Raw genomic sequence first — 24,869 nt, 5'->3', positions numbered from 1 at the left:
AAATATATGTGAAAAAGGAAAGCAGTTTGCATTTTCCAAGGTTCTTAAACGCATGCCATCTTTTCCTCATATCGCTAATTATTTACTGCAGTAAACTTCCAAAATTATTACTATAGCAAGTAAACATATTTAAAGAGATTTTGTTGAATAATGCCAGAAAATAAGATGATATATTGGACAAGCATGGGATTAAATATTAATTTTTTCTAGGCTGCAGTTACTCTCTTATCAATATTGGTTTATTTTTAATGCAACTTGACAATACAACAAGATTATTTGAGGTGGGCCTGAAACTTAGAACTGAAACATTTGTTTTGTCACATAGGATTCTCCTCACACCTCTGTTAGAATACTTTTGTACTGTAAACCTGCTTGACTGGCCTCTATTTATCTCAGTGGACTACAGACTCTTTCAAGGCTGTGATGGTCTTATCATTGTGTATCCTCAGCCCTTGGCTCATTGCTTTTTAAATAGCAATTGTTGAATGGGTGGGTGGAACATGATTATAAAAGGTATTTTTTTCCTCTGCTTTGTTACTCTGAGTTATGCCTTAGTTCAGGTTTAGAAATGACTAATAATACTCTGATGTTAAGAGACTTCCATGGGTCATTTGGAAAGGAAAGTATTGTTATAGCTGCAACTCGGTCTGATCTGCAGCACTAATTCTAATGGAGATTTTTTTTGTACGAATCATTACTGATGGCTGTGTTTTAAAATTGGCTGCCTCTTGATGTTCACAGGACCGGCTAAGTGGTAGGTCGTGCAGCACAGTCACTCAGGTAGCCGAGGTCCCAGCCTCAGCACACACAGCTCCGAGTCCTCCCTGACCTTTTGCCTGGGTGATGCTCCTTATCCTTCATTCGCCACATCACCTTCACTTCCTCAGCGTCACCTGTCCTGACCTGACTCTGGCTGCCTAATCTGTGTTCTTGTGGGACCATTTCTGGAGCTTACCACAGTAACCATTGAAATGATTATTCTATTCATGTTATCTCCAGTGAGGCTAGAACTGTCACACAAATAGGGGCCTATCTATTGGTTTCACCAGTGTTCCCATTGAAACAGGAGGGCTACCGGAGTCTGGGGCTTATGCAGCCTACGCCACTCAGCCAATAGACGGATGCAGGAGTTGGGTCATAGAATAAGCGTTTATTATCAGAGCACTGGTGGTCTGAGAAGGCAGAGGGTTAACACCTCTAAAAACTGCCTTAACATTCTCAGACCGCCTTAGGGTATTTAAGGGAAAGTCTGGGTGTTCCTCCAGAGGCTATGTGAGGGTCCAGGGGTCTGCATGGAGCCTTCTTTCTGGCAACATGGCTCTCTGGTGGAGTCAGCAACCCAGGAGCAATGATGGGAGTAGCCTGGTAGACCATTGAGATTGTGATCAATAACCCTAAGGGTATTAATCATAAGTTTCAGGGTAATTTTCTAAAACAGGGAACTGGGTAGGACAGGACATTCCAAGCTCAAGCCACAGGTGGATGATCTGTTGTTAAGCTCTGTTGTTAGGTAGGTCAAGGAAAGGTGAGGTCAGCAAGGCCTCTCCTACAGGGGTCCCACACCATCACCTGACGTAGTACCTGGCACAAACTAAGTTTGAATTAATTCTTCAAAAATTTGTAATTGTGTTATTTATATCCATAATTAGAAATTCAAAAAGTACAGAAGATTTAAAATGAAGGTACATTCAGTCCCTCACTAGAGATAACAAATATTAAAAGTTCCTTGTCTTTACGAATAGGAGAAAAATTGAATAAACTACAGTTGGCTGGAGTTGAATGGGTTCACAATGGGGTAGGATTATTTCCCTTTATTTCCAGACCCCATGAATAGCTTTCCTATTTCAGTTTCACAATGTTAGTGCCTTAGTGATGGTGGAATCTGGACTGAGGTGAAACAGTTCTGACTTTCATGGAGGAATCTATGCTGAGAGCAGATAAGTCCAAGGCCTTCGGCTGAATTCCCATGATAACGTGCTCCATGCTTATTAATATAATTCCTTATACATTGTACTGTTCTTGGTGGGCCTTTGACAGTCTTCTTTCTAGGAACAAAGGATCACCTCCAGCTATTGCTTAATAAAATAGTAAGGCAGATTGGAAACCCCAAGGCTATGTGATTTGGGGAATGTTTTAGTCAATTTGGATGTTTAGAAAATACATTAGTGTTCACTAGAAGATTTGCAGCTTCAAAAGCACTTTCATGTGAAGTGTTTGGTCTTTGGTAGTTTTATATGGTTGAGGGAAATCATTGAAGGAGTGGGATGTAGCAAATCAGAACTTCTTGCGTTTGAATGGGAATTTGTACAACCAATTCTAATTGTGGAAAGAATAGTGTACATATGAGTACATTAATCCCCACAAATTAAAACACTCTCCAGAAAAAAATGAACATTCATATTTGTCCATTAATTTGATGGGGCAGGGGAGGGGGGACCTACCTTGGTACATCTTCCAGTTCTTTGTTGTAAAGACAATGTGAGACAGACCACGTCATGCCCTGCTACAGGACCAGGATGTGTGTGTGCGTGCTCAGTTGGTGCCTAAGGGTGCTCAGGAATTGTTAAATTCATATGATTATGTTGAAAAATCAGTATACTGAAGCTTTGGGCTTTTATCTGTAAATTGTGGTAATTTAGCTCAAATCACTACCATGTTTTCCATTACATGAGGTCTGTGGGGAAGGTGATTTTGCTCACGGGCCATGGAATACAGTGGGTTCACCTTGGAGTATGTGGGGTTTGGGAAAGCGGAGTCCAACGGGAATGGATGGGCTTATCCTACCCTGGGTCTCTGCCTCTGACACAGCTCAGGGTCAGGCATCAGAGACTGGATACCGGGTATTATTGTCAGGGCAGCAGCTGTTTCCTGACAGCCAGTTACTTAACAAGGAAGCTTGTGCCAGATGGAATCCCTGGGCTCTAAAACTAACGGACTCAAATGTTAAGGAGGTTTAATGAGCCTGGGTTGGAATTCACAAAGACAGTAATTGTCTATTTAATATTAACCAGTGTAATATAAGTTAAGTGCTAGAGTAGGTACTTAGTCCCATGCAAGTATCACACACACATCCCACTGCTTGGGGGCACATTCCACTACCCTCTTGTGTCCCTGGCAAAGGTGTTTCTCAAACACTTCAGTTACCATTCATCCCCCTTGCCCTCCAGGGAGGAACCTAGATGAGACAGATATGCAGTCTGTCTCCCACATCTCTTCCTTACTTGACATTGAATGGACAATTCTAATCGACCTCATTCTGTTTCCCAGAGCTATGTCCCATTCCTTCTATCTTGTAAAACTAATAATTTAAGGAGCACCTACACTGTTCCGTTTTATACACATTATTTTAAATACAACCCCGCAAAATAGATATTATAGACCCCATTTTTATATACTGGGGAAACTGAGACTCAAAGTCACAGAGCTAGTAATTGGCTGAGCTGGCATTTGAACAAAAGTCTGTCAAGTTTCTGAGTTCTTTCTAAGAATAACACAAACAATAAAGATAATATTTACTGAACACTTATCTACCAGGCAGTAATAAACTTACAAGGTAGCTGTTATCTACTAAAGAAAAATTGAGAAAAGGAAAGATCAGAAAATTTAAGTAACTTGCCCAAGATTATTTAGTAAGTAGTACAACCAAAAGTTGAACCCATTTGATCTGGTTTCAAAGGCTTCTACCACCCTTGGCAAACACCACCTACTGGACCTTTGTGGGAGTGGTACTCTAGACAAGGTGAAACCAAGGTAAAGAGGTAAGAACGAGTATGGTTAATAGGAGCTGAAGGATGAAGTAGGTTGTAGATGAACTAGAATCAGACTTTCTATTTCTTTCCTTCTTAGGTATCTACTTCCTCGGCTTCACCCAGCAAGTCTTCCAGTATGAATCCCACAGAAACCAAGGTATGAAGAGTCTCCCGGGGCCAACTTGCACGAATGCCTTTAAATTGATTAATGTAAAGCAAAACAAATGTAGACTAGTAATTGACAGATGAGTTATATGTCCTAGAAAGCTTAGGTTATAGAAGTACACATTTTCTTTCTAATTTGTGGGGGTCTTTGGAAACTCAGCTTTCCTTTCAATATTCACCTCAAACAGCATCTATACATTTCTACATTATTTTAGAATATCTAGAAAAGTGTAGTCACCCAGAGTTTTTTTGGTCCTAGACTTGACTGAGTTTTTTATTTGTAAGATAATCTAAGTGCATTTGTCTGGATCTAAATAGGAGTATAAATTCTTCTTACTAAAATTATTTTATTATTCTAGTCCTCTAAAACTAAATATAAGAATGAAAAAAGTTATACTAAGTGAACATAGAATGAAGTGAAACAGATCCTGGTTATTTCATATACTTTCTAAAGTTTCTTTTTGAAATTTGAGTCATGGGGGGCACCATCTTAATCCATCTTAATGATAAACCTTTGTTCAGCTCTATTTGAGATTTATTCTAATAATTATTTCTTGGAATTTCAGGAAAAAAATAAAACAATGTTCTCCAATGGGATTTTCATATAGAGTAAGCCTAGTTCTGGAGTTGGCTGAAGCGGTCTTAAACCCTCTCCCTTGGTTACCATGTCTCAAGCTCTGTTTCTTGGGAATATTCTGGGCTGGAGGATTAAAGAGGGGGTATTTTCAAGATATTTTCAACTAATTTTTATGAGCCAATGTTCTTTAATGCCTTTAAGAGCTACCTCAGCTCCATTATTATTAAGTTGCCCTTGTTTAAAATCACTGACACACATTTATTTTTCTGTCTTCCATATTACTTTGCTATCCCAGTGGGATTCTATGCCATAATTTAGTACCATTGAGGGATCCTATGGCCTAATCTTGAACTCTTTTTAAAGGGCATCGCAAATATCTTGAAACACGCTATCTGAATCTAAGCTCTTATAAATGTCATGTAACATTTATTTTAATTTTTAATCTAAAATTGTTATCTTGTATTTCACATTTACATTATTTTCTTAATTGTTTTCAAAATGTACAGCATCCGATCTAGAATTAATCTATTAGCTGTCACTACTTATTTATGCCAAGCTTAATCTTAAAAATTAAAAAATATACATGATCTCAATCTTAAAATCTTAAAACTATAGTAGAAGCATCTACCAAAAAAATATTTCTCATTGACCTTAGAGTTCATGAAAACTAAAGAAAGGAGAGCCAAAAATACAAGATTTCCTTTTTATTATTTTGGTTCGCATTTTACCCATTGCCTGATTCTAAGCCACCTCCCCTGACTCTCGGCTTGAAATCCAATGGTTATTTTAAGTTTTCCAGAGCAAGTGTCAGCAAACTTTTCAGCCATCGCTAAGTATTAATCATGAGAATTCCTGGCAGTCTTATGGAAGTGGAGGAAGGGAAAAGAGAGAGGAAAGTAGAAGAAGAGAGAAGAGAAGGAGAGACAAAAATAAGATGCCCGTGCTGAAGTATCACCAGTGGCTGACTCAGGACCACTTTTGGTCTCAGTTCTCTTTCCTTAATGGATTTCAGTTACACTGTTCTCGTTAATAATCTTATCTCATGTGCTTCTGATGTTTGGCTCATAACGTTTTTACTAAACTCTTAGAGATTTCTATGAACTAGATAAGCATATTTTTCCAAATATTTTGAGCTTTTAGAGAAAAGATGTTAAATTCATGATAACACCTATACCAAAGCCTTGTCATGTTCTACGCCTTTCAAATGAAATTCACTCTAGTTCTGAAAGGTGGTGATATGTCTAGATCTAAGTTCTCTCTCTTATGCCCCTGGCATATTAGAATTGGTAGTCACATGGCTGTGTGTGAGATGGAAAGTCAAATCACTTCTAATCAAATCATCAGGATGAAATCCCTGAGATTTCATGTTTCCCCAAAAGTAAGACCTAGCCGGGCAATCAGCTTTAATGCGTCTTTTGGAGCAAAAATTAATATAAGAACTGGTATTATATTTATTATATTATACTATTATATTACATTATATTATATTACATTATATTATATTATATTATATTATATTATATTATATTATATTATATTATATTATATTATACCCGGTCTTATAGTAAAATAAGACGAGGTCTTATGTTAATTTTTGCTTTAAAAGACGCATTAGAGCTGATTGTCCAGCTAGGTCTTATTTTCGAGGAAACACGGTATGTCGCATGGACTGCTTGGAATTCTAGTTCCATACCAGCTGTGATGTTGAAAAACTCTTTGCTTTGATTTCCTTATCTGTAAGGTTTGGAGGAGAATGATAATAGTACTATGTTTCCCTGAAAATAAGACCTAGCCGGACCATCAGTTCTAATGGTTCTTTTGTAGCAAAAATTAATATAAGACCTGGTATTATATTATATTATACTATACTATATTATATAGGACTCGTTCTTATATTAAAATAAGACCGGGTCTTATATTAATTTTTGCTCCAAAAGAGGCATTAGAGCTGATGGTCCGGCTAGGTCTTATTTTCGGGGAAACATGGTACCTATCTCACAAGACTGTGTAAGCAAACAGACATAAAAGGGTGTTGGCCAGTGCCCAGGAGGAGCTGCCTGGTATAGACAGACAATGCCATGATCGAGAATACACAGCCCCAGCTCCACTATGGATATCTTCAGGGAGTTATTTAACTGTGTGTGCCTCAATTTCTCATCCATGAAATGGGGGTGATGATGATGATGATGATGATGATGGTGATGGTGGTGGTGATGATGATACTGTCTCTCAGGATTATTATGAAGACTAACTGAGTTGAAACATGTGAAGTTTAAAACAGTCCCTGGCACTGAGGTGATGAATAAGCATTACATATTATTGTCATCATTGCTATGTTCAGCAGCACCACCACCATCACCAGAAATAAATTTAGGAAATGTATTAGTGATTCCTGATTAAAATGTACATTTCATTGTAAGCTGCTTGCATCTGTGAGTGTACATTCTTAATTGTATTGTAGATTTCTTCCATGCAAAATCTTCATTGCCAAAGTACAAATTAGAAACTATTAATAGATTCAAACCACTACAATAACAGCTTGCTTATTTTCCTTGTTAATCATTTAATAAATTACATTTGCACCAACTCAGAAAAGCATAATAGCACATATGGAAATTCATTAACTAAGACCTAGTTTGAAAGGATGCAAAATTTGAAATTTCTTTAAAAACATTTCTTTGATCATGAGCTTTATTTCTTTCCCAAAACCATAAGTGTGTTGGCATAGCACAGGTACATTATGTGAGGAAGGTATGTATCTTCATTAAGGAAGCACAAGACATGATAAATTAGGAGGATATCTGGCATTAACCTCTTTAGATAATAGAAGAAAAAAGAGAAGTTTATGCGAATACCACCAAACAGATAAAAGGGAAAGAAATGGCAGCAAGCATTAGGCCTGATTTTTAATCTCTTACTTTGAAAAGTTCATAAAACGCTTAATCAAGTCTTATTCCTGTTTTCCTGTCTTCCCTATACCAAAAATGCATGTGTGTACTTAAGGAATTGTCTTTTTTGACACAGGTAACCTTTGGTTGGCCAAAACTTTTTAGAATAGTCCACTAAAGATCTTAAATCATAACCAGGTCTTCAGAAGCATTCCTAGAACTTTAGATTAGAGCTCTAGATTTTTATTGTGCAGTAAAAACCCATACATTATTTACAAAATTGTTAGATTAGGTTGCCAAAGTTTCAGAAAACTTCCTGTCACTATTCCTTTGATCATAACCAAACATGAGAAATGTAGGTGGAAAAATATTGTTCAAGCAGCTTTTACACAGAGAAGGGGAAGGAAAGGGATCTGAAACTAATTTTATTAATGGAAATCCTACAAATTTTCTATCACCAAAAAAAAAAAAAGGCAAAAACAACCAAATTGAAATATTTGCTTGAGACTTTAGAATTTAAGCACCTACAATTTCTCGCAGTTATATACATCCACACAGAGTGGACGCAGTAGATCAGTAGAATGAGTCTTGATATAAAATATTAGCTCTATTTATACATGGTACTTATTTGACTGTCAGATAAAATAACACCACACTTGGGGGCTATACTCTTATATTAGGCCATTCCAATCAGCCAACAGATGGAAGGACTGCATCCTCCTAACAAGAAAAAACACAAAACACAGGTGATGTATTTCCTTGTACTAGAGCACATTTCTAATTACTAATAGTCACTTCAGCTTCTCAGCACGTGCTAATTGCAGTTCACAATCCTCTGTAATGCTCAGACCTGTCACAGACTTTCTGCTAGGCTGTCACCCATCGCTCACATCCTGGCATTGAACATAAATTTCACCACTTTCTGTGCCCTCAATTCTGTCACCATCTCATTGTTTTATACTGTTAGCTGAAACCCGTGATGAGCAGTTCATTCATACAGAGATCGATCATGCTAGTGACTTTAAAAGAAGAGGTTTTTAAATTGTATTTTGCTTATGTATTAGCTACAATGTTCATAGTAATAAATCTTTACATATCTTTGATAAAATAGGAAAAAGTAAGACGTAAATTGGTACCTAAATAATAAAAGCAGACTGTTAATTAGTGTGCTTAAGTGTTTATCTAGAGTTATAATTCCAAGCAAATTATGATAATCTTAACTCATAAAGTTTGCACTTATAAATACATCAAGATCATCTCTTTTTAGTTTCCTTAGTTGAAGAAACTCTATGATAAACTTTTGCTAATGATGTCCATTCTCCCTTCCTTCCTTCTGCTTTCTTTTTTCTGAATTTAGGCTGTTAAAATAGAACCTGAAAAGAAGTCACAGTCAACTAAGGTAAGTTATTTAAGTCAACTAGTGAGTTATTTGGATTCTTGGTAATAATAATGAATAGCCAAGTTCCTCCATTGGTGGTACTGCATGGTAAAAGGATTTTTGTCCAGTAATTTAATTAGTTTTATATTACTCTTTTGAACATGATTTAATAGAGTATATACATAATAATTATAACATTAAATTTATATATTGTTAAAATTAATGTGTAATATTTTATAAATAAAAACAATATATTTCAGAAGGAATTTTGTTCAAATCTACATTTTTTTATAGGTGAAATAATTGTTTTTAAAAAAGCAACAAGAAGGGGAGAGAGGGCAAAGAGTAATGAGTATTCAGTTACTTTAATGGTGAGATATCAAGAATAACTGTGTTTGTTGAACTCAACACCTAGATAACTTAAAGATGAGATAACTGAAGGAGGCTGGCTGCCTTAATCTTGACAGCCTTATCTTTGTTGATAGAACTAGTTACTCAGGAGACAGCTCTAACTTTTCCCTTGGGAACAGCTTCCCTGGATTTCCTGACTCAAGGCTGTCTAGACTAAAAGCCAATCTGTGTCCACATGGAGACAGACCCCAGGCTGTATGCAGGCAGAGCAAATGTTTCTCTTCAGTAGGGTGCCGCTCTTTCTCTCTTTCAAGCACGCTTAAGAAAATAGGTGTGGTCAAACAATATGGTGAATGTTTAAATGAAAAAAAAATTATTGCAGTAAAAGACACATTGCCATTAATCCCCCTCAAAATACTTCCCCTTGCTTTGAACACACTTATTCCATCATTATTGCCACTTTCTGAAGCAGTTCTGGAAGTCCTCTTTCGTGAATGTCTTTAGTTGTGCTGTCGTGGCTGCCTCGATGTCCTGAATCATTTTGACTTTGGGGAAGAGCCAGAAGTTGCCTGGTGCCAGATCTGGTGAAAAAGATGGATGAGGACACACTGTCATGTTTTTATTTGACAGAAATTGCAGTATACCAGAAGCAATGTGTGACACGGAGCATTGTCATGATGGAGGATGACTTACGACACACTTTAAAACACACCTATTTCAACACCCAACTCACACCCAACTGACTGCACAGAACAAGTTGAAACTTGTCAGACACTGTTATTAAGGTTGATACACCACTTCCAGTATTGAAGATCCCTGCCTTTCCGTTGGATGACACTTGGCAGCAGCATTCACTGTATTTTGTCATCACAATGGGAAAGGCGCCGTGTCACACATCGCTTCTGGTACAGCAATTTCTGTCAAGTAAAAACATTATGGTGTGTCCTTATCTACCTTATTCACCAGATCTGACAACGTGCGACTTCTGGCTCTTCCACAAAGTCAAAATGACCAAGAAAGGTAAATGTTTTGAATCAATTCAGGACATTGAGGCAGCCACGACAGCACAACTCAAGACACTCATGAAAAAGGACTTCCAGAACTGCTTCAGAACGTAACAAGGACAATGGGATAAATGTGTTCTAAGCGAGGGAAGGGGTGGTATTTTGAGGGGGATTGATGGCAGTGTGTCTTTTACTGTAATAAATTTTGTTTTATTTAATCATTCACTGTAGTTTTTGATCATACCTCATACTCAGATTTAGCCACAAGGTTCCCTGTGGGAAAGCATAGAGATGCTGTGGACTGAAGTACTTTAAGTGTAGGCAAGGGTAAGGTCATCTGTGTGAAAGGTGAGGCTTACCTGATTTTGCTAAGGCATCTTGGTGGCCCCTGAGCATGGTAATTCCATAGTCCATTCTAGAGGAAGAATTCAGCAGCCAGGTAGAAGTTGTCTTCTATTTTATCTACCCTATCTCAAGAGAATTGTGTTTCTGGTTTCTTCTCTACTTGTAACGTAGAAAAGACTATGTAAACCATTTAATTGAAGAAATCGCTGTTTTCTTCATCTGTTAAAGGAGGTTAAAAAAATTAATTTCTAGAGTAGGATCCCCTATCAGCAGACTCAGTGATCACCATTTGACATCTCTGTGGATGGACCTGCAGTTACCAACAGACCCACATGAATTGTGAAAAACAGCCAATAATTTAGAGATACATACCTATTTGAAAAATTATTATAGCTGAAATACTAATTTTTCATTATCCTTCTTTGATAATCGTCGTTATCAGACTGTTGGTAGGATTGTCAGTGACCAGACAATGCACGTCTACTTCTCTAACTGGGCCTTTCCCAAGAGAGGCAGAATGGTCTAATTGGAAATTTTGTTCTTGAGCCTGTTTGGAAATATGGAAACAATGGGCTCCAGTGTAATTGAGATTTTCTTTTGAAATTAACAGCCATCTACGGTTCATGAGAAAAAAACCCAAGAAGTAAAACCAAATGAACACACAGAGGTAAATGGTCATCATTCGGACTTGATACCCGTAAGGTGAAACTGTGTGTGTGTGTGTATGTGTGTGTGTGTGTGTGTGTGTGTGTGATAAAATACTAAACTTCAACATAGAAGACTTAGGTCCTACAAGATTCGCTGGTATTTGTTTTTGGCTAAAATGGTGCCACCATGTGGCAATAGCAGGGTTTGTCTGTCATTCACCCATGATTCTTGCTGAATTAGGGAGAATTCGCGTTATTTTAAAGTTTGAACCAAAAGTGAAATTTTATCAAATCTATATAACACTTATTTAAACTTGTACAACTGAAAACTACATAAAACAACTGTTGCGAACACTTTCTACTCCATTGAGAAAAGTATCTATATTTGCCATCTTGTTAACAATGTGTGTGTGTTTGTGTGTGTGTGTTTTCAGCCAAAAAGCCTACCCAGACACGCATCCGATACAGGAAGCAAGCATGCTCATAGTGAAAAAGCAGTTTCCCGATCAAGTGAGCAGCCGACATCAGAGAAATCAGCAAAACCAAAGGTAAGTAAGTCAGACTGATAGCTAGGAAACACTAACATTAACGAGCGAGTAAGATACAGGTCCTCTGTCTACATTGACATGTGGAGGTAAGTCTGCAGAGTTATGCTGAATATATCTTGTACTGGAATGATTTGGTGCTATCACTTTACTGGTTTTGCAAATAGCCCTGTGGGAACGTGAGCCTGTGAAAGGCCTAAGAAGAGCACCATCAGATGGGTCCAGGGGATGTTGCATCCAGCCTTTCCTCCCCCAGCAGTACCCTGTCATGGCTGCAAGGCCTCTGGTGTCTCACAGACGAGAAGCTGGGGATTGAGGCTGCCTCCTGGACCCCTCTCCTCATGGGCTGTGGGAACACAGATGCCCTGCGTGATCTGCTATTTACATGGAAGAGTTTTTAGAGTCTTGTTCTAGAAAAGATGAATTTAGAGAGCCAAAAAGTCAGAAATAGATCCCATATTTCTAGAGCTACTGGGGGCCGACTATTAGAAGAATAAACATCTGTGAAAGGAACTTTTCCATTGAGAGCTCTTGGAATACAAGAAGTAGGCCTGCTTCACAATGTACATTATGTCAGAGATTGTAAGTCTGTGTCCCACCACTTAAATGTGTGTTGTGTTCAAATCTGTTTTGTTTGGCTTACAGTATTATTAAAATTATTTTTAATTAGGTGCCAACAATTAAAGTCAGAATATTTCACATAAAATCAAAATTTCTAGCTTCTCTTGAAAAATCAGAATTTGTGACATGTGTGGGCTCACATGGCAAGAATTGACTAGAGCTTTGCACCTGGTGTGTGGGCCCTAATTTGCCACAGTCCCTACCTGGCCCACTTCACTATGTGTTATCTGCACGGACTCTGTAAGCTCCTGAGTCCAGCCTTATGGGATGCCCGGTTGTATCGTGTTCAGTAGAAGGAAGTGACTATTTCTCTACAAGATGCCCATGAGGGTGAACGGGCTCAGTAATGACATTTGAAAAGCATGATCTCAAAAATAGTCATTGAAAAATACTTAGTCCTGTTAATCTTTTATCCCTACCCTTAGACTAAACCACAGGACACAATTTCTGCTGGTGCAAAGAGTGTTGCTGGTGTAGCTGCGGTATCTGGCAAACAGGATGACAAGGTGAGTTCACATAAGCAGATGTAAAGTGTCTATAGGCCTCGATGCTTATCAGGTCTCTTTTATGAGAAATGAATGCTCAGTGTAAACCCATTCTTCTAGAGCTTTAAGTCTGGCTCTCATTAATAATTTAGGGTTCCAGGGCTACCACGCTCAAATAACCTGTCATTTGGTAAAACTGAACGCTATTCACTTGTGAAATTTTGTGAAGGGGATCATGTAGCTAAAGGGTATAGAGTGAGAAAAATACCAAAAACGATTTTAAAATGCATATATTCAATAAACTTATTTAGCACTGCCATGTATAAAGCCTGGTACCAGTACCAAGGAAATTAACATGTGAGTTGACTCAGATTCTGCCTTCAAGACGTATAAGTTTGAAATAAAGCAAATAAAAATGCCTTGAATATTTGAATAAGCATTAATTTCAGCTTTTAACATGAACTCCAGCTATCTTGATACTAGTAAATCACGAATAGCCATGACATTACGTGAATTGCTATGGGAGGTTTTCAAAGGAGACATCATAAGCCCTCTCAGAAGAAAGTATGTATGTGCCCTTTTGAGAAATTATGGGTGAGTCTTCCTAAGCTCCTTTGATGAGCCACTTCAGATACTGGCCTGGAGATGTAAGAGGAGAAGTAGTCTACGTTTCCACCCATAGCAATACAGAGTGAGTCCTCAGTTTGGAGGCCAGGTCTCCCTAGAAATGCTAGTACTTATTTCTCTGGAAGCCATAGTAAGAAACTGAAGCAATAATGGGAAGGTGGAAATGAAAATAGAAAGATGTAGTATATATTTATTTTCCTGCTTCTCAAAATGGGAAAGGTATTCCCCTGCAGGAGAGATGTAAGGAAAGTCATAGAATAAATTATGTCACATCTCCCTGAAACATCAATTTTTCTCAGATTTTGGGGGGAAATGTACATTAGTTTTGTTCAAACGAATGCAAATATCCTGTAGAGTAATGGTAAATTTTATGTAAATGTTTACATGAAAAGACCCAACTTCAAATAATATTTTCTTGCATCAGACCACTTGAGACCCCATCCCCACTTCATCCCAGGGGTACACATTACTCTCTTGTGTTGATGAAATGGTTTGAAAAATGGGTAGATTTAAAATAGAGGATTGGATATGTTAGACTAGATATTAAAATGTAATCAAAAATTGAAATTTCATGCTAGATATAATTTAGCCAGGGTTATCAGTAAAAGCTAAACAATAAAATCAGGAGAGGCTTTTATGGAATTCTGGTGTCTACTGACTTGTGCTGGATTTTATGGCAAATCATTTCACTTTTCTTTGCCTTTGATTTGTCTCCCATAAAGTGGAATTGATCAGATCTGCATTTTTTTAAAAGTATATACCGTGTTTAAAGCCCTGTGTCTGACTTGGCAGGACAGCCAAGCTGCAGGCTGGCCCATATAGGGGTAGGAAGAGGACAATATCCCTGGGGCTGCAACTCAAGCCAGATTAAGACAGGAGCTGTTTGGTGAGGAATGGAGGCATTCTGTCTGATTGCGGGAATCCACAGGGGCTTTGAGTAGATGCAGTTTGAGCGAGGCTAGGATTGCTGGCTTGCAGACACATTAAGATGGAAAAGCATAAAATGTACTCTGGGTATACAGAGTGCATTCTAGTGTTGGGTGAAGTACAGGGAGGTGAGTGGTAGGACTGTTAAGACCAGAAAGACAGGCGGAGGCTTTGCTGTGGAGACTACTAAAGTGAGTGTATACATGTGGTAGTGATTCAACAAGCAGAGGATAAACATTGAAGATTAGAGAAGAGATGGAGTGATGTGATTAAAACCCAGTTACAGAAAGATTAAGTGACCTCAGTGGATGGGATGAAATGGAATAGAGATAGGAAGGTGGAAGGTCGGTCAGGCACTGTTTCAGTAGTCCTGGGGATCCTAATTTATCCTAAATTAGAGCTCAGATAGAACAAGATAGTAGGGAGAAATGGAGGAGGCATTGCAGAGGTAAAATCGTCACGCTTTAGAAAATTATTGGCTGCAGCGGGCAAAAGTAAAGTAAAATCTCATAACCTGGGGCTTCAGAGTATGAATGAACTAGGTTGGTAACTCTAGTTGGTAACCCTACTGAGGGCTTGTACCAGTGCAGGGCTGGCACCCCTGAGAGTGAGTGAATCCTTAAATTGTGAGCCTTGTTCTAATTACTACTGACAGACGGACAGGAATCACAGGAGGAATTGGCTGAGGAGGAAAAATGGTGTCTGATTTTGGAGAGGCTGAATTTCAGTGTTTTGAGGTATCCCAAGAAAGATGTGTAGCAAGGCAATTAGAATACTGTTTTGGCATACAGGAGAACAGTGGGAGAGAGAGAAGGGGGATGGTAGGACAGAAGGATCATGAATGAATGTCTGCATAAGGTTGTGGTTGAATCATGGAAGTGGGTTCAGTTGCCCAGACTCAGGCTCACAACTTGATGGCCCCCACAGTATCTTTAACACAGCAATCTTAGCGGTCATTCATTTAGCACTTACTTACATATCAAGTACTTACAAAGAGCTTAGTATGTACCAAACACTGGCTTTCACGCTTTATCGAATCCTCACAATCCCTGAGGTAGGTGCAGTCATTGTCCTGCTCTCACACACTTGGGTACTGAGCTGCAGGAGAGCGACCTGCCTTAAGTCTCGTGCAGCCAGTGTGTGTCCGCTAGTATGCAAACCCAGACCGTTGGAGCCTGTTCTCTCCGCCTCCAGATTTCGGGGCCGTGCAACAGGGACAGTGTACTCTGTCAGTATAGGTTTACACCAGTATAATGAATGAAACAATGCCATCATCCTAATTTTGAGGTTAAGAATGATTCATTATGAGGAATAACCTGCATTCAAAAGGGAAAACAACTTTGGGGAAAGACTTTATACTGTTTAACTCAGATTAAAACTGATTGTCTAATTTGTCTTAATCCGGACAACTTCACCCATTTAGTGAAGGCCCTGAAAGTGTTTGGCCTCTGGCTCTAGAAAATGATTTTGGATAGAACCACCAGGGCCGGGCAGAAATGTGTAGGATATATGCCAATGGGGGCAAAGCAGAAGTGTGAGAGGTGGCAGAGAACGGAGGGCACAAAACGCCGAGAAGAACCGGGATTGTGCTGGGTCATGGCTGCTGTGAGAGATGTGAGTCAGGACAGGGGTTCTCACCAGGGTAAAACTTTAGAGAAGATTATGTCTGGGTAAAGGCATGGACGTCACAGACTGGAAAGTTACTGGCAGTTATGGATAGGGCAACCTTAGCAATGATAAGAAGGAAATTCAATTTAGGGAAATAAAGGAAAGAGTTGGTGATGAAAGGCCAAAGGAAAGGATGTGGGGGTCTTGATGTGTGAGAGCAAAGACTGAAATAGCAACAGCTAGAAGTGTCCGCTTATCAAAAGGATTCATGGGTCTTGCAAAGACTGGATGTGAGCCCTGGGAGAGGGAACCGAGAGTGGTAAAGAAAGAGATGACAGTTCTCAATTCAAATCTTGGTTCTGTGTTTTACTGTGTCTTAAGCATTATTTAACCTGTCTCAGCCTTGCTTTCCACATTGCTAATATTATTTATGTTAGTATTATATACTATATTACAGTAGCTAGTATTAATGTTATTTATTAATATTATTTATGCTGTTCTGAAGAATGTAACACATTCCACATAGTGTCTTGCACAGAGCACATGTTCATTATATGATCAATACTAGTATTATAATGAATTCATTTTTAAATATATTATCGAATTTTAAAATGTATGTGAAAGAGGTTTTTTCCCTTTCTAAACTCCCACCAGAAAACAGAAAATAAATCATCAACCTCGACTGTACCAGTTGAATCCAAACCGGGTAAACCATCTGGAAAGGTATGAAGATAGCAGTACATTTCTGCATAAGACATTTATTTATAGTCTCTCCATTTATCATGATCTGATTTCCTGAGAGCAAACAGTATGAGGTGGAGGTACCTGAAGGCCTATAACATTTTATATTATAACCCTGTGTTCTGAAAATTCCAGTTATATTCCATGGAGTTTACATTCCAATTTCTCTCCTGCAAAGATACGTTCTTTAAACAGAGGTATCACTAAAGAATGTCAGGTTCTTCTTCATTTTGAAATTTCCAACTGAGTCAGTCTAAAGCTAACAGGCCCCAAATTCTATTACATGGTGATAGAATGAGTTTCTAAAATTGTAAAGGGAATATGATAGTTGCAAAAAAAATAAATAAAATAAACAGTCACTTTTAGTCTGAGTTAAAGTAGTAGACCCTAAAGTTAAAGGCTCTTCCCCAAATTATTATTTTGGCCTTTAAATGCAGGTTTTTCTTCACAATGAATCATTCTTAACCTCAAAAATAGTATGGTGGCATTCTTTTAGTCATTTTACTGATTTAAACCCATATTGACAGAGTAAACTGTCACTTCTTTTAAGTTTAACATTCCTTTCAGGTTATTTCTGTTGTGAACATCTTTAGTCAAGCAAGTAACAACAACAACAACACACACACAAACACAAACAAGTGGAACACAGGGCAATCCATTTTTGATATAGATTTTATTTGGAAGAAGTGCTATGGCGAGATTTTGTTGGGGTTCTTTGTATGTATAACTCTGGAAAACTATTGACCAGCAATAAATATAAAGCATGTTCTCCTATTACATATAACAACGTGGTCATAATTCTTTGTGTTTTGTTTTGTTTTGTTTTTTAACTGTCAGTACATTGATTGGTCTGGCAGCTTTAATGAACCATACATGTGTTCATGTAGTTAGTGCCTTTAGACTTATTAAAATTATGATTCTTGCCTGAATATGACTTTTTATTTTTCCACCTTAGAATCTGTACTCTGAGACTTTAAAATAATATGGACTATTGGAGCCCAGATTTTTAACTGTTTTGATATTTGAAGAACTTTTGGTGTTTGGTATTTTTCTACACAGAATGGTGGTGTTTAGTTTAAAAAGTAAAAAGTGAAATATGTGTGACAAATAACATTTAAATATCTGCTCTCTCGCTCTTTTTTTTTTTTTTTCCAGTCAGGCATGGATGCTGCTTTGGATGACTTAATAGACACTTTAGGAGAACCTGAAGACACTGAAGCAGATAACACAACATATACTGGACCTGAAGTTTCGGTATGTGATCTTGATATCTGTAAAGATTCATTCTTAATTGGTAGGAGAGAAACATAAGGACACGATGCACAAAATTATATCTAGTGTTCTGTTGCTTAGAGCAAAACAGGATGATGTCAGTATCAATAAAAGCAACTAAAATTAGTGTTGGAGATGGAAATGGTTTATCCTGTGCTAGTTATACTATTGCATTGATTCAGCGAACATGTAGTGATTGTCTGTGCTGAGACTAGTGCTGGCAAACAGCCTGTTGGGTCACAAAGACTTTTCTGTCCTTGTAATCTGAGTCCCATGGACTTGACTTATTTTGATTTCTAGATGTTTGCCACCTGCAGTTCATCCTTATTCTTAATTCCTAAAAAGCATGACAATTGTATGTTCCTCAATAGTAAAAAATAAATAAATAAATAAAAAACTTGCCATAGTCTGGAAGGAAATATTTGCAACAGACACAGCAAAGGATTTGTGTCCAGAATTTACAAAGAATTTTAAAAAGTGAGAAAAAGACAACCCAATAGAAAATAGGACAAAACTTAGTTGGCCAATAAACAAATAAAATGAAGTCTCCCTAGTAATTAGGAAAATGATATTAAAACGTGGACAGCTATCACTGCGTACTTATCAGATTGGCAAAAGTGTAAAAGTCTGACAACTAACTCAGCACTCGTTCATGTTGAAGGGGTGTATAGCTTTCAACCAGCAATTCCACATCTAGGGAGATTCCCCGGAGGGAGACTTGCCTATGTGTACAAGGATTTGTAAGAACAGCTGAAACATTTGGAAGTGATTATGTTCAACAGAAGACAAGATAATATAAGGGAATACTTCATAGTGGTTAAAATGGATTATTCATGTATCAACATGGATATATTCCAAAAACATAATTATCACAGAATGATATCTAGAGTATGATACCATTTCTATGTCATTTGAAAATATGCAAAATAATGCTGTATGTTGTTTGTGGATACCTACATGTAGAATAATCATTTTAAAATATGCTCAACTTTAAGTGGGTAGAGATGATAAACTTAAAGTTCAGGATGGTGGCTATCTCTGGTTAACAAGGAAGGGACATGGGGTTAGAAAGGGCTGAATAGGAGACATCACTTTAATTTTCTTTCTTAGAAATTACATACGAAATAACTATAGGTCTGATGGAGTTGGGTATTGGGTTATATAGAAATGAATTGTTATTAACTGTACTTTTGTATGAATTGGAAACATTAGACAATGAAAAACTTTTAATGTTTTTTAATATTGGAATGTATTTTAATATTGGAGTCAAATTTAACATATGGTTTGAATATTTTCCAGCATTATATATGGGTTAAACCAGTTAAATAAAGGCAAGTATTTGTGTAAACTTAGAATTTCAAAGTTGTGTAAAGTTTGGCTTCTTAATGCTTTACATTTTATTTCAATACTTCCATAAATTAAGAACGGAATAGTACTTTGATTTCCAAATATGCATATAACGTTCTCAGCTAAATAATTATGTAATATCCCTATTTGTGTGATTTTTATTCCAGGATCCAATGAGTTCTATGTACATAGAGGAATTGGGTAAAAGAGAAGTCACAATTCCTCCAAAATATAGGGAACTTCTAGCCGTAAGTTAAATACCCATTTACTTTCACTTTACTGTTTCCTTTTTGGAATATAATCTTTATCACGTCAATATATTCAGTTTTTTAAAATTTAGAAGACAAAATAGGGCATGTGAAATTGTCGTTACTATGGCGTCCACTATATTAGTTTGCTAGGGCTGCCATAACAAAGTACCACAGACTGGATGGCCTAAACAACAGTAATACATTGTCTCACAGTTCTGGAGGCTAGAAAACTGGGATCAATGTGTGAGCAGGGTTGGTTCCTTCTGAGGACTTTGAGGGAAGGATTTATTCCAGGCCTCTCTCCTCGGTTTGTACATGGCCATCTTCTCCCTATATCTGTTCACGTCGTCCTCCCACTATGTGTATCTCTGGGTCCATATCTGCCCCCTTTTATAAGAACACCAGTTATATTGGATTAGGGCCCATCCTGATGTCCTCATTTAACCTGAATTACCTCTTTAAAGGTGGTATCTTCAAATACAGTCACATTCTGAGGACTAGGGGTTTAGGACTTCAACAGTATGAATTTTGGGAGGACACAATTCAACCCATAACACTCACTGAGCAATACATTTTGCTGATTGTAAGGATTAATTTTGCCTTCTCAACATTATCAAATGAATGTTTTATTTCAGAAAAAAGAAGGGATCACAGGGCCTCCTCCAGACACTGCGGTGAGTTTACATTAAATGTCTTCTAAGATTCCAGTGAACATTTTTTATATTTTTTGTTGGCAGGTAGGGCTGTCAATTCTGTATTTTAGGATTATGGCTGAAGTAATCTCTAAATCAGATGAAGTTTCCATCTGTTCAGAGAAAGGGAGTGGACATGCGGTTTGTCTCAGTGCTCATTGGTTTCATATGGAGTTCTTTTTTAGGGGAAGAAGAATGGATCCAAGAAAGTTTTAGGATAAAATAAATGTTAATAAAAATAGAATGAGAATATCCTAACATGTAATACGTTTAGAAGAGGGGAACAGGAAAATAATATTACAAAACCCATTCCCTTCCATACATAGGCTTTCATCTGAGTTATTTTATTAACGTATCTCATTTGGTGGTAAAGGAATTGCCAAAGTACATTCTTCATTTGCTGGGTTTATAATCTGATCTTTCACTTGAATGATTATCATATGTTACCCATCATGGTACCTGTTTCTTTAGAAACCAATGGGACCCGATGATGCCATAGATGCCTTATCATCTGACTTCACCTGCAGTTCTACCGCTGATAGAAAGGAAACGGAGGAAGAGGTATTGTTTCCAGTGTTATTAGGGGAACTTGTTAGAAACCCTCTTGAACTGTAAAACAACTAACCTTTTAGTGCTGGTGACTACATTTCCCTCATCTATAAATCTAATCTTTTATAATTTGTTTTTCAGAAAGCTACGGGAGAGGTTTTGAAAGCTCAGTCAGCCATGGCAATCAAAAGTGCTGTTCCACCCCAAGAGAAAAAAAGAAAAGTGAAGGAGGTATAAATAATTACTTTTCTGCAAATAACCACAGTTCACCTGACAACACTTGTTTTCCTGAGGTTGATCTAACTGATTCAAGACAATACCAATAGTGCATTGTACATGATAAGGTGCATGTTTTCTCTCGTGGGTCTATGTGGAATGGCAAAGCCAATTGGCAATACTGATCATCTCTAGGCAAGTCTTCTCTGTTTCTGTAAGTGGTTATGGGGGATTTCATTGCAATCTTAGTCATGAAACAAGACCGTCTCACCATTACAATACCCAGAAGAGCAGGACACCAGAGAAATTATACTCTTGGAACATAAAATCTTTAACATGGTTTCCTAAAGGAGTTTGAGCACTGTGAAATTACTAGAGGGATGTTGTAGCTGCTTCTGCCCCCCTCTTTTAACCAAAGCAACTATGACTTAATTCTCACGAATCCTGAAATGTGGTTCTAGACCTCTGGGCTGGGTGAGAATACATGCTCCACCTGCCAACTATCCAGATAACACAAGGAATAGTTTTTGTCGTAGCTGCTCTGCCTCTGCCCGCTCCTGGCATGGACAGTTTATTTTTATCTGGCTGACTAGAGAAACAGTAAGAGCACCACACCCCTGAGAGTGGGAGTTCCTACAGCGATCAGCCATCCTGCCTGCAGAGAAGAAGGTGGCGGGGCCACCTCAGGTTGCCTTGTTTTCTGGGCTTAGCTGGTTTGCTAAAGGACAGGGTTGTCAGAAGTCATTTTTAGAAAAAGGAAAACAGGATAGCGAAAGTTTACTTCTCGCAGCTTTTAGTTTGATATGAGTATTTAATAATGGCATAATTATTATCATAGTTATACTTCTAGCTTGCTAAGTAAGAGGTACACTGTGCCCCTGAGAGCACTGTTACTGTAGAAACGTGTCTTAGCCCCAGTTTTCACTCACTGGTAAGTTCTTTATTATTTCTCTCTTTTGCTAGGTTTCAAATAAAATTACCTTCCTAAAGTCTTTCCCCCATCCATGATTCATCTTACAAATTTAAATTTTACATTTTACAAAGAAGTGGATGGATTGTTCAGGTTTAGCAGATGTTCTCACTTTTTTTAATGGACTGAATTTTTCCTTTTGAATAGGACACAATGAGCGATCAAGCACTAGATGCTCTTTCAGCTTCTCTGGGCCACCGGAAGTCAGAACCTGAACTTGACCTCAGCTCCATTAAGGAAGTCGATGAGGTACTGACCTTGGAGTTCATATACAAATGTTAGTGTGCAGGTTACAAAAGTAAATGTGTAATGCGTGTTGAGAATTCTTGTACAACTTTCATTTTATTGGAGATTTAAAAGGCAGATTTCATTCTGCCTTACTTTTAGGGTCTGGTTAATTTAGATATTTATTGCTGGAGAGTTAGCAACCGAGAAAGATATTTGAGCGTGTGTCTTGTAAACCACCTAGAACTTTAGTATTTAAAATGAACACTAATCTCCTTTGGCAATGCTTAAATGACACCCGACTGAAGAAGATAACACAGAAGCAGTAGCCTGGTGAGAAATAGGTTTGTCTGCTCTTACGGAAGTGGGAAATTTGTATTTTCAAAAGGGTTTCGGGTACATCGCTTAATTAGGAGAGAGGGAGATGACTGTAGGTGGGTGGGGAGACTCTTCTTTTTATAACTATGGGAAAGATGCTGAAAATTTGTCTCAAATTAGACTAAAATGCAGAAACAACTACTCTGTAACTAAAGCTGCTGCATGTTTAGAGCATGATGCTGTGTAGTTTTTATCCCACCATACTTAACAAGATCTTCTGAGCCAAAGCAAGATTGTATTTGGTGAAGGAGTGTTTTAATATTATAATTTTTAAAAGAATTTTTCAACCGAGTCCTCTGGGGGAAAAGAGGAAGGAAAGAGGAAAATTGCCCTGGGGACATTCTAGACAAAGTAATGTAGTCGGGGTTGACATAGAAATGCAGCCTGGGGGCCCTGGGGAGCACCGTCCTATCAGCTCAGGAGAGGAGCTGGCAGGGGTCGATGTCACAATGCCCCTGCCTCTGAAGTCACTTCCCGTTCTGAGTCATTAGGGAAGGTGAGTCTCAGGGACTCCCAGCAACGCTCCCTGAGTCTGAGACAGCCCTGGTCCAAAATGGGCCAGTTTCTGTCTTCGACTTTCCTTGAGGGCTCACCGGGCGCAGTGTGGCACAATCTTTGTGAAGGCGAACACGGGGGAGCAGGGGAAGCAGTCCTCGTCCTCCAGGACCAAGTAATGTATTGAGAAGAAAAGAAACTTTGATTAATACACAATTCGAGATACACATCACCGTTCCTTGGAACGGCCAGATAGAAGCCATGTCTAAAGGAAAGGGTGGTCCTGGCAGAACCCTGGGAAGGGTGGTCCCAAGTTGGGTAGACCATGTTGTGGTGCCACCACCAGAGGGCTATGTGGCAGTGAGCCAGTTGCTCTTTTGCTCAGGCTTTTTACAGATTCTTAGCATGTTTAATGAGACAATCATTTGGGGAGGGAATGTATGAACATAAATCACAGGACAAGAGTAGTCTTACAGTGATTAAAATCAGATAAGTAGAGGTAAAAAAAAAAAAGTTAAATAAGGATAACATTAAGTAGTTTGGGTAACTAGTTTTGGAATGCATGTAAGTGTATTAAATTTCCTCTAGAAAACCTCAGCAGCAGTCAAGTCCTAAAATTTTAATGAAAATAACTATTCCTTTTTCTTTTCTACTCTTTCTATCTCTTTTTCTTTTTTTGTTATGTACAAAGTGTAAATATTCCCTAAGGAGATCTTCCAATCCTCTGGATTCTTAAGATGAGTTTTTACTATCTAATGGTGAATGCATTACTTCCTGGATAGTCTGATGTTGTGATAAGGCTCATAAAGGTCATATCCTACAGGAGTCCACAGCCACTCCAGTACATTCCATACTAGAGAGCTCTGTGAGGAAAAATGACATAACACTGCAGAGAACAGGTCCTTGCCTACTTGTCATTTTTATGAGGCATCATAACATGATAATATTTATAATCACACCACATTAGTCATCTTGTCTATTTCTGTGTGTAGTTAACCTAATCTGGTGCTATTTCAGTTCAGGAGTCATTTTGCTTTCAATGCCTGGAATGCAGGCATTTAAAGAATGTAAAGATCAAGGAAGACTAGAAAGGATCTAGCTGTGCATGTGATGGGAGACGCTCAAGTGGAGTAGAGAGGACAGTTTATCACACAGGTGACCTTTGACTTTCATGAAGGCTGGTTTATAGGTGGAGACCTCACAAATCTATGAATGAGGAAATGGGCTTCTTCCATATGCTGCAGTAGAATATATTAAATGTTAAAATGTTAACATTAAGTGTTAATATATTCTACTGTTAAAAATGTTAAGCAACAAGACAATGTTAAAATTGTCTTGTTAAAAAATAAGACAAAACAAAACATCCCTTATTAAGAGCTGTTATTCTATAAAATAATAAAACTGTAATTCCAGAGCCTAGAAGAATGGCTCAGTAAAGTGCTTCATGTTTTTAAAATTAATCAATTGACTAATCATTCAATGGAGAACTACAACCTTAGGGTTTAGGTGGGAGAAGTGGGTTGAGCTGGAATTTGCTAAGTGACACCCCCCCACCCACCCACCCTCTTTGTGCCCAGGAGCTCCTTGGTTTGTGATTTAAATCCGTGCCTTGATAGAGGTACAAACCGTTATATGTAATGGAAGTTTGCATTACTGACCCATCGTTTAAAATGCAAATGTTACATCCTAGAAGTCAGTGATCTATTTTAGAACTACTGTACATTTTTACTTCTAATGGACTTGGTGGTTTCTGGTTCATTAACCCAGTGAAGTCCTGAGGTTACTGAAGGGAGTCCTTTTAAAATAGGTAAAGCCA

At 38.0% G+C, this 24,869-nt stretch overlaps 1 protein-coding gene across 8 annotated transcripts in view; it reads left to right on the top strand.

Annotated features, from left to right (window-relative positions):
• The window catches only part of CAST (calpastatin), a 110,354-nt gene that overhangs the window by 55,302 nt on the left and 30,183 nt on the right, over nt 1-24,869 (top strand). For 4 of the 8 annotated variants that reach the window (XM_019727906.2, XM_019727907.2, XM_074328683.1 and 1 more), the window contains 13 exons: nt 3,847-3,906; nt 8,060-8,125; nt 8,737-8,778; nt 11,068-11,124; nt 11,539-11,652; nt 12,696-12,776; nt 16,572-16,640; nt 17,814-17,912; nt 19,445-19,525; nt 20,164-20,202; nt 20,692-20,781; nt 20,911-21,000; nt 22,103-22,204. In XM_019727906.2, the coding sequence (XP_019583465.2) occupies nt 3,847-3,906; nt 8,060-8,125; nt 8,737-8,778; nt 11,068-11,124; nt 11,539-11,652; nt 12,696-12,776; nt 16,572-16,640; nt 17,814-17,912; nt 19,445-19,525; nt 20,164-20,202; nt 20,692-20,781; nt 20,911-21,000; nt 22,103-22,204 (990 nt within the window). The remainder of the gene's footprint in view (nt 1-3,846; nt 3,907-8,059; nt 8,126-8,736; nt 8,779-11,067; nt 11,125-11,538; nt 11,653-12,695; nt 12,777-16,571; nt 16,641-17,813; nt 17,913-19,444; nt 19,526-20,163; nt 20,203-20,691; nt 20,782-20,910; nt 21,001-22,102; nt 22,205-24,869) is intronic. The other 4 variants (XM_019727909.2, XM_019727913.2, XM_019727910.2 and 1 more) reach the window with 3 other exon arrangements.

The sequence above is a fragment of the Rhinolophus sinicus genome, linkage group LG03, assembly GCF_036562045.2.
Source record: "Rhinolophus sinicus isolate RSC01 linkage group LG03, ASM3656204v1, whole genome shotgun sequence".
Classification (NCBI taxonomy): Eukaryota; Metazoa; Chordata; class Mammalia; order Chiroptera; family Rhinolophidae; genus Rhinolophus; species Rhinolophus sinicus.
This window is presented reverse-complemented; position numbering and strand designations above follow the sequence as displayed.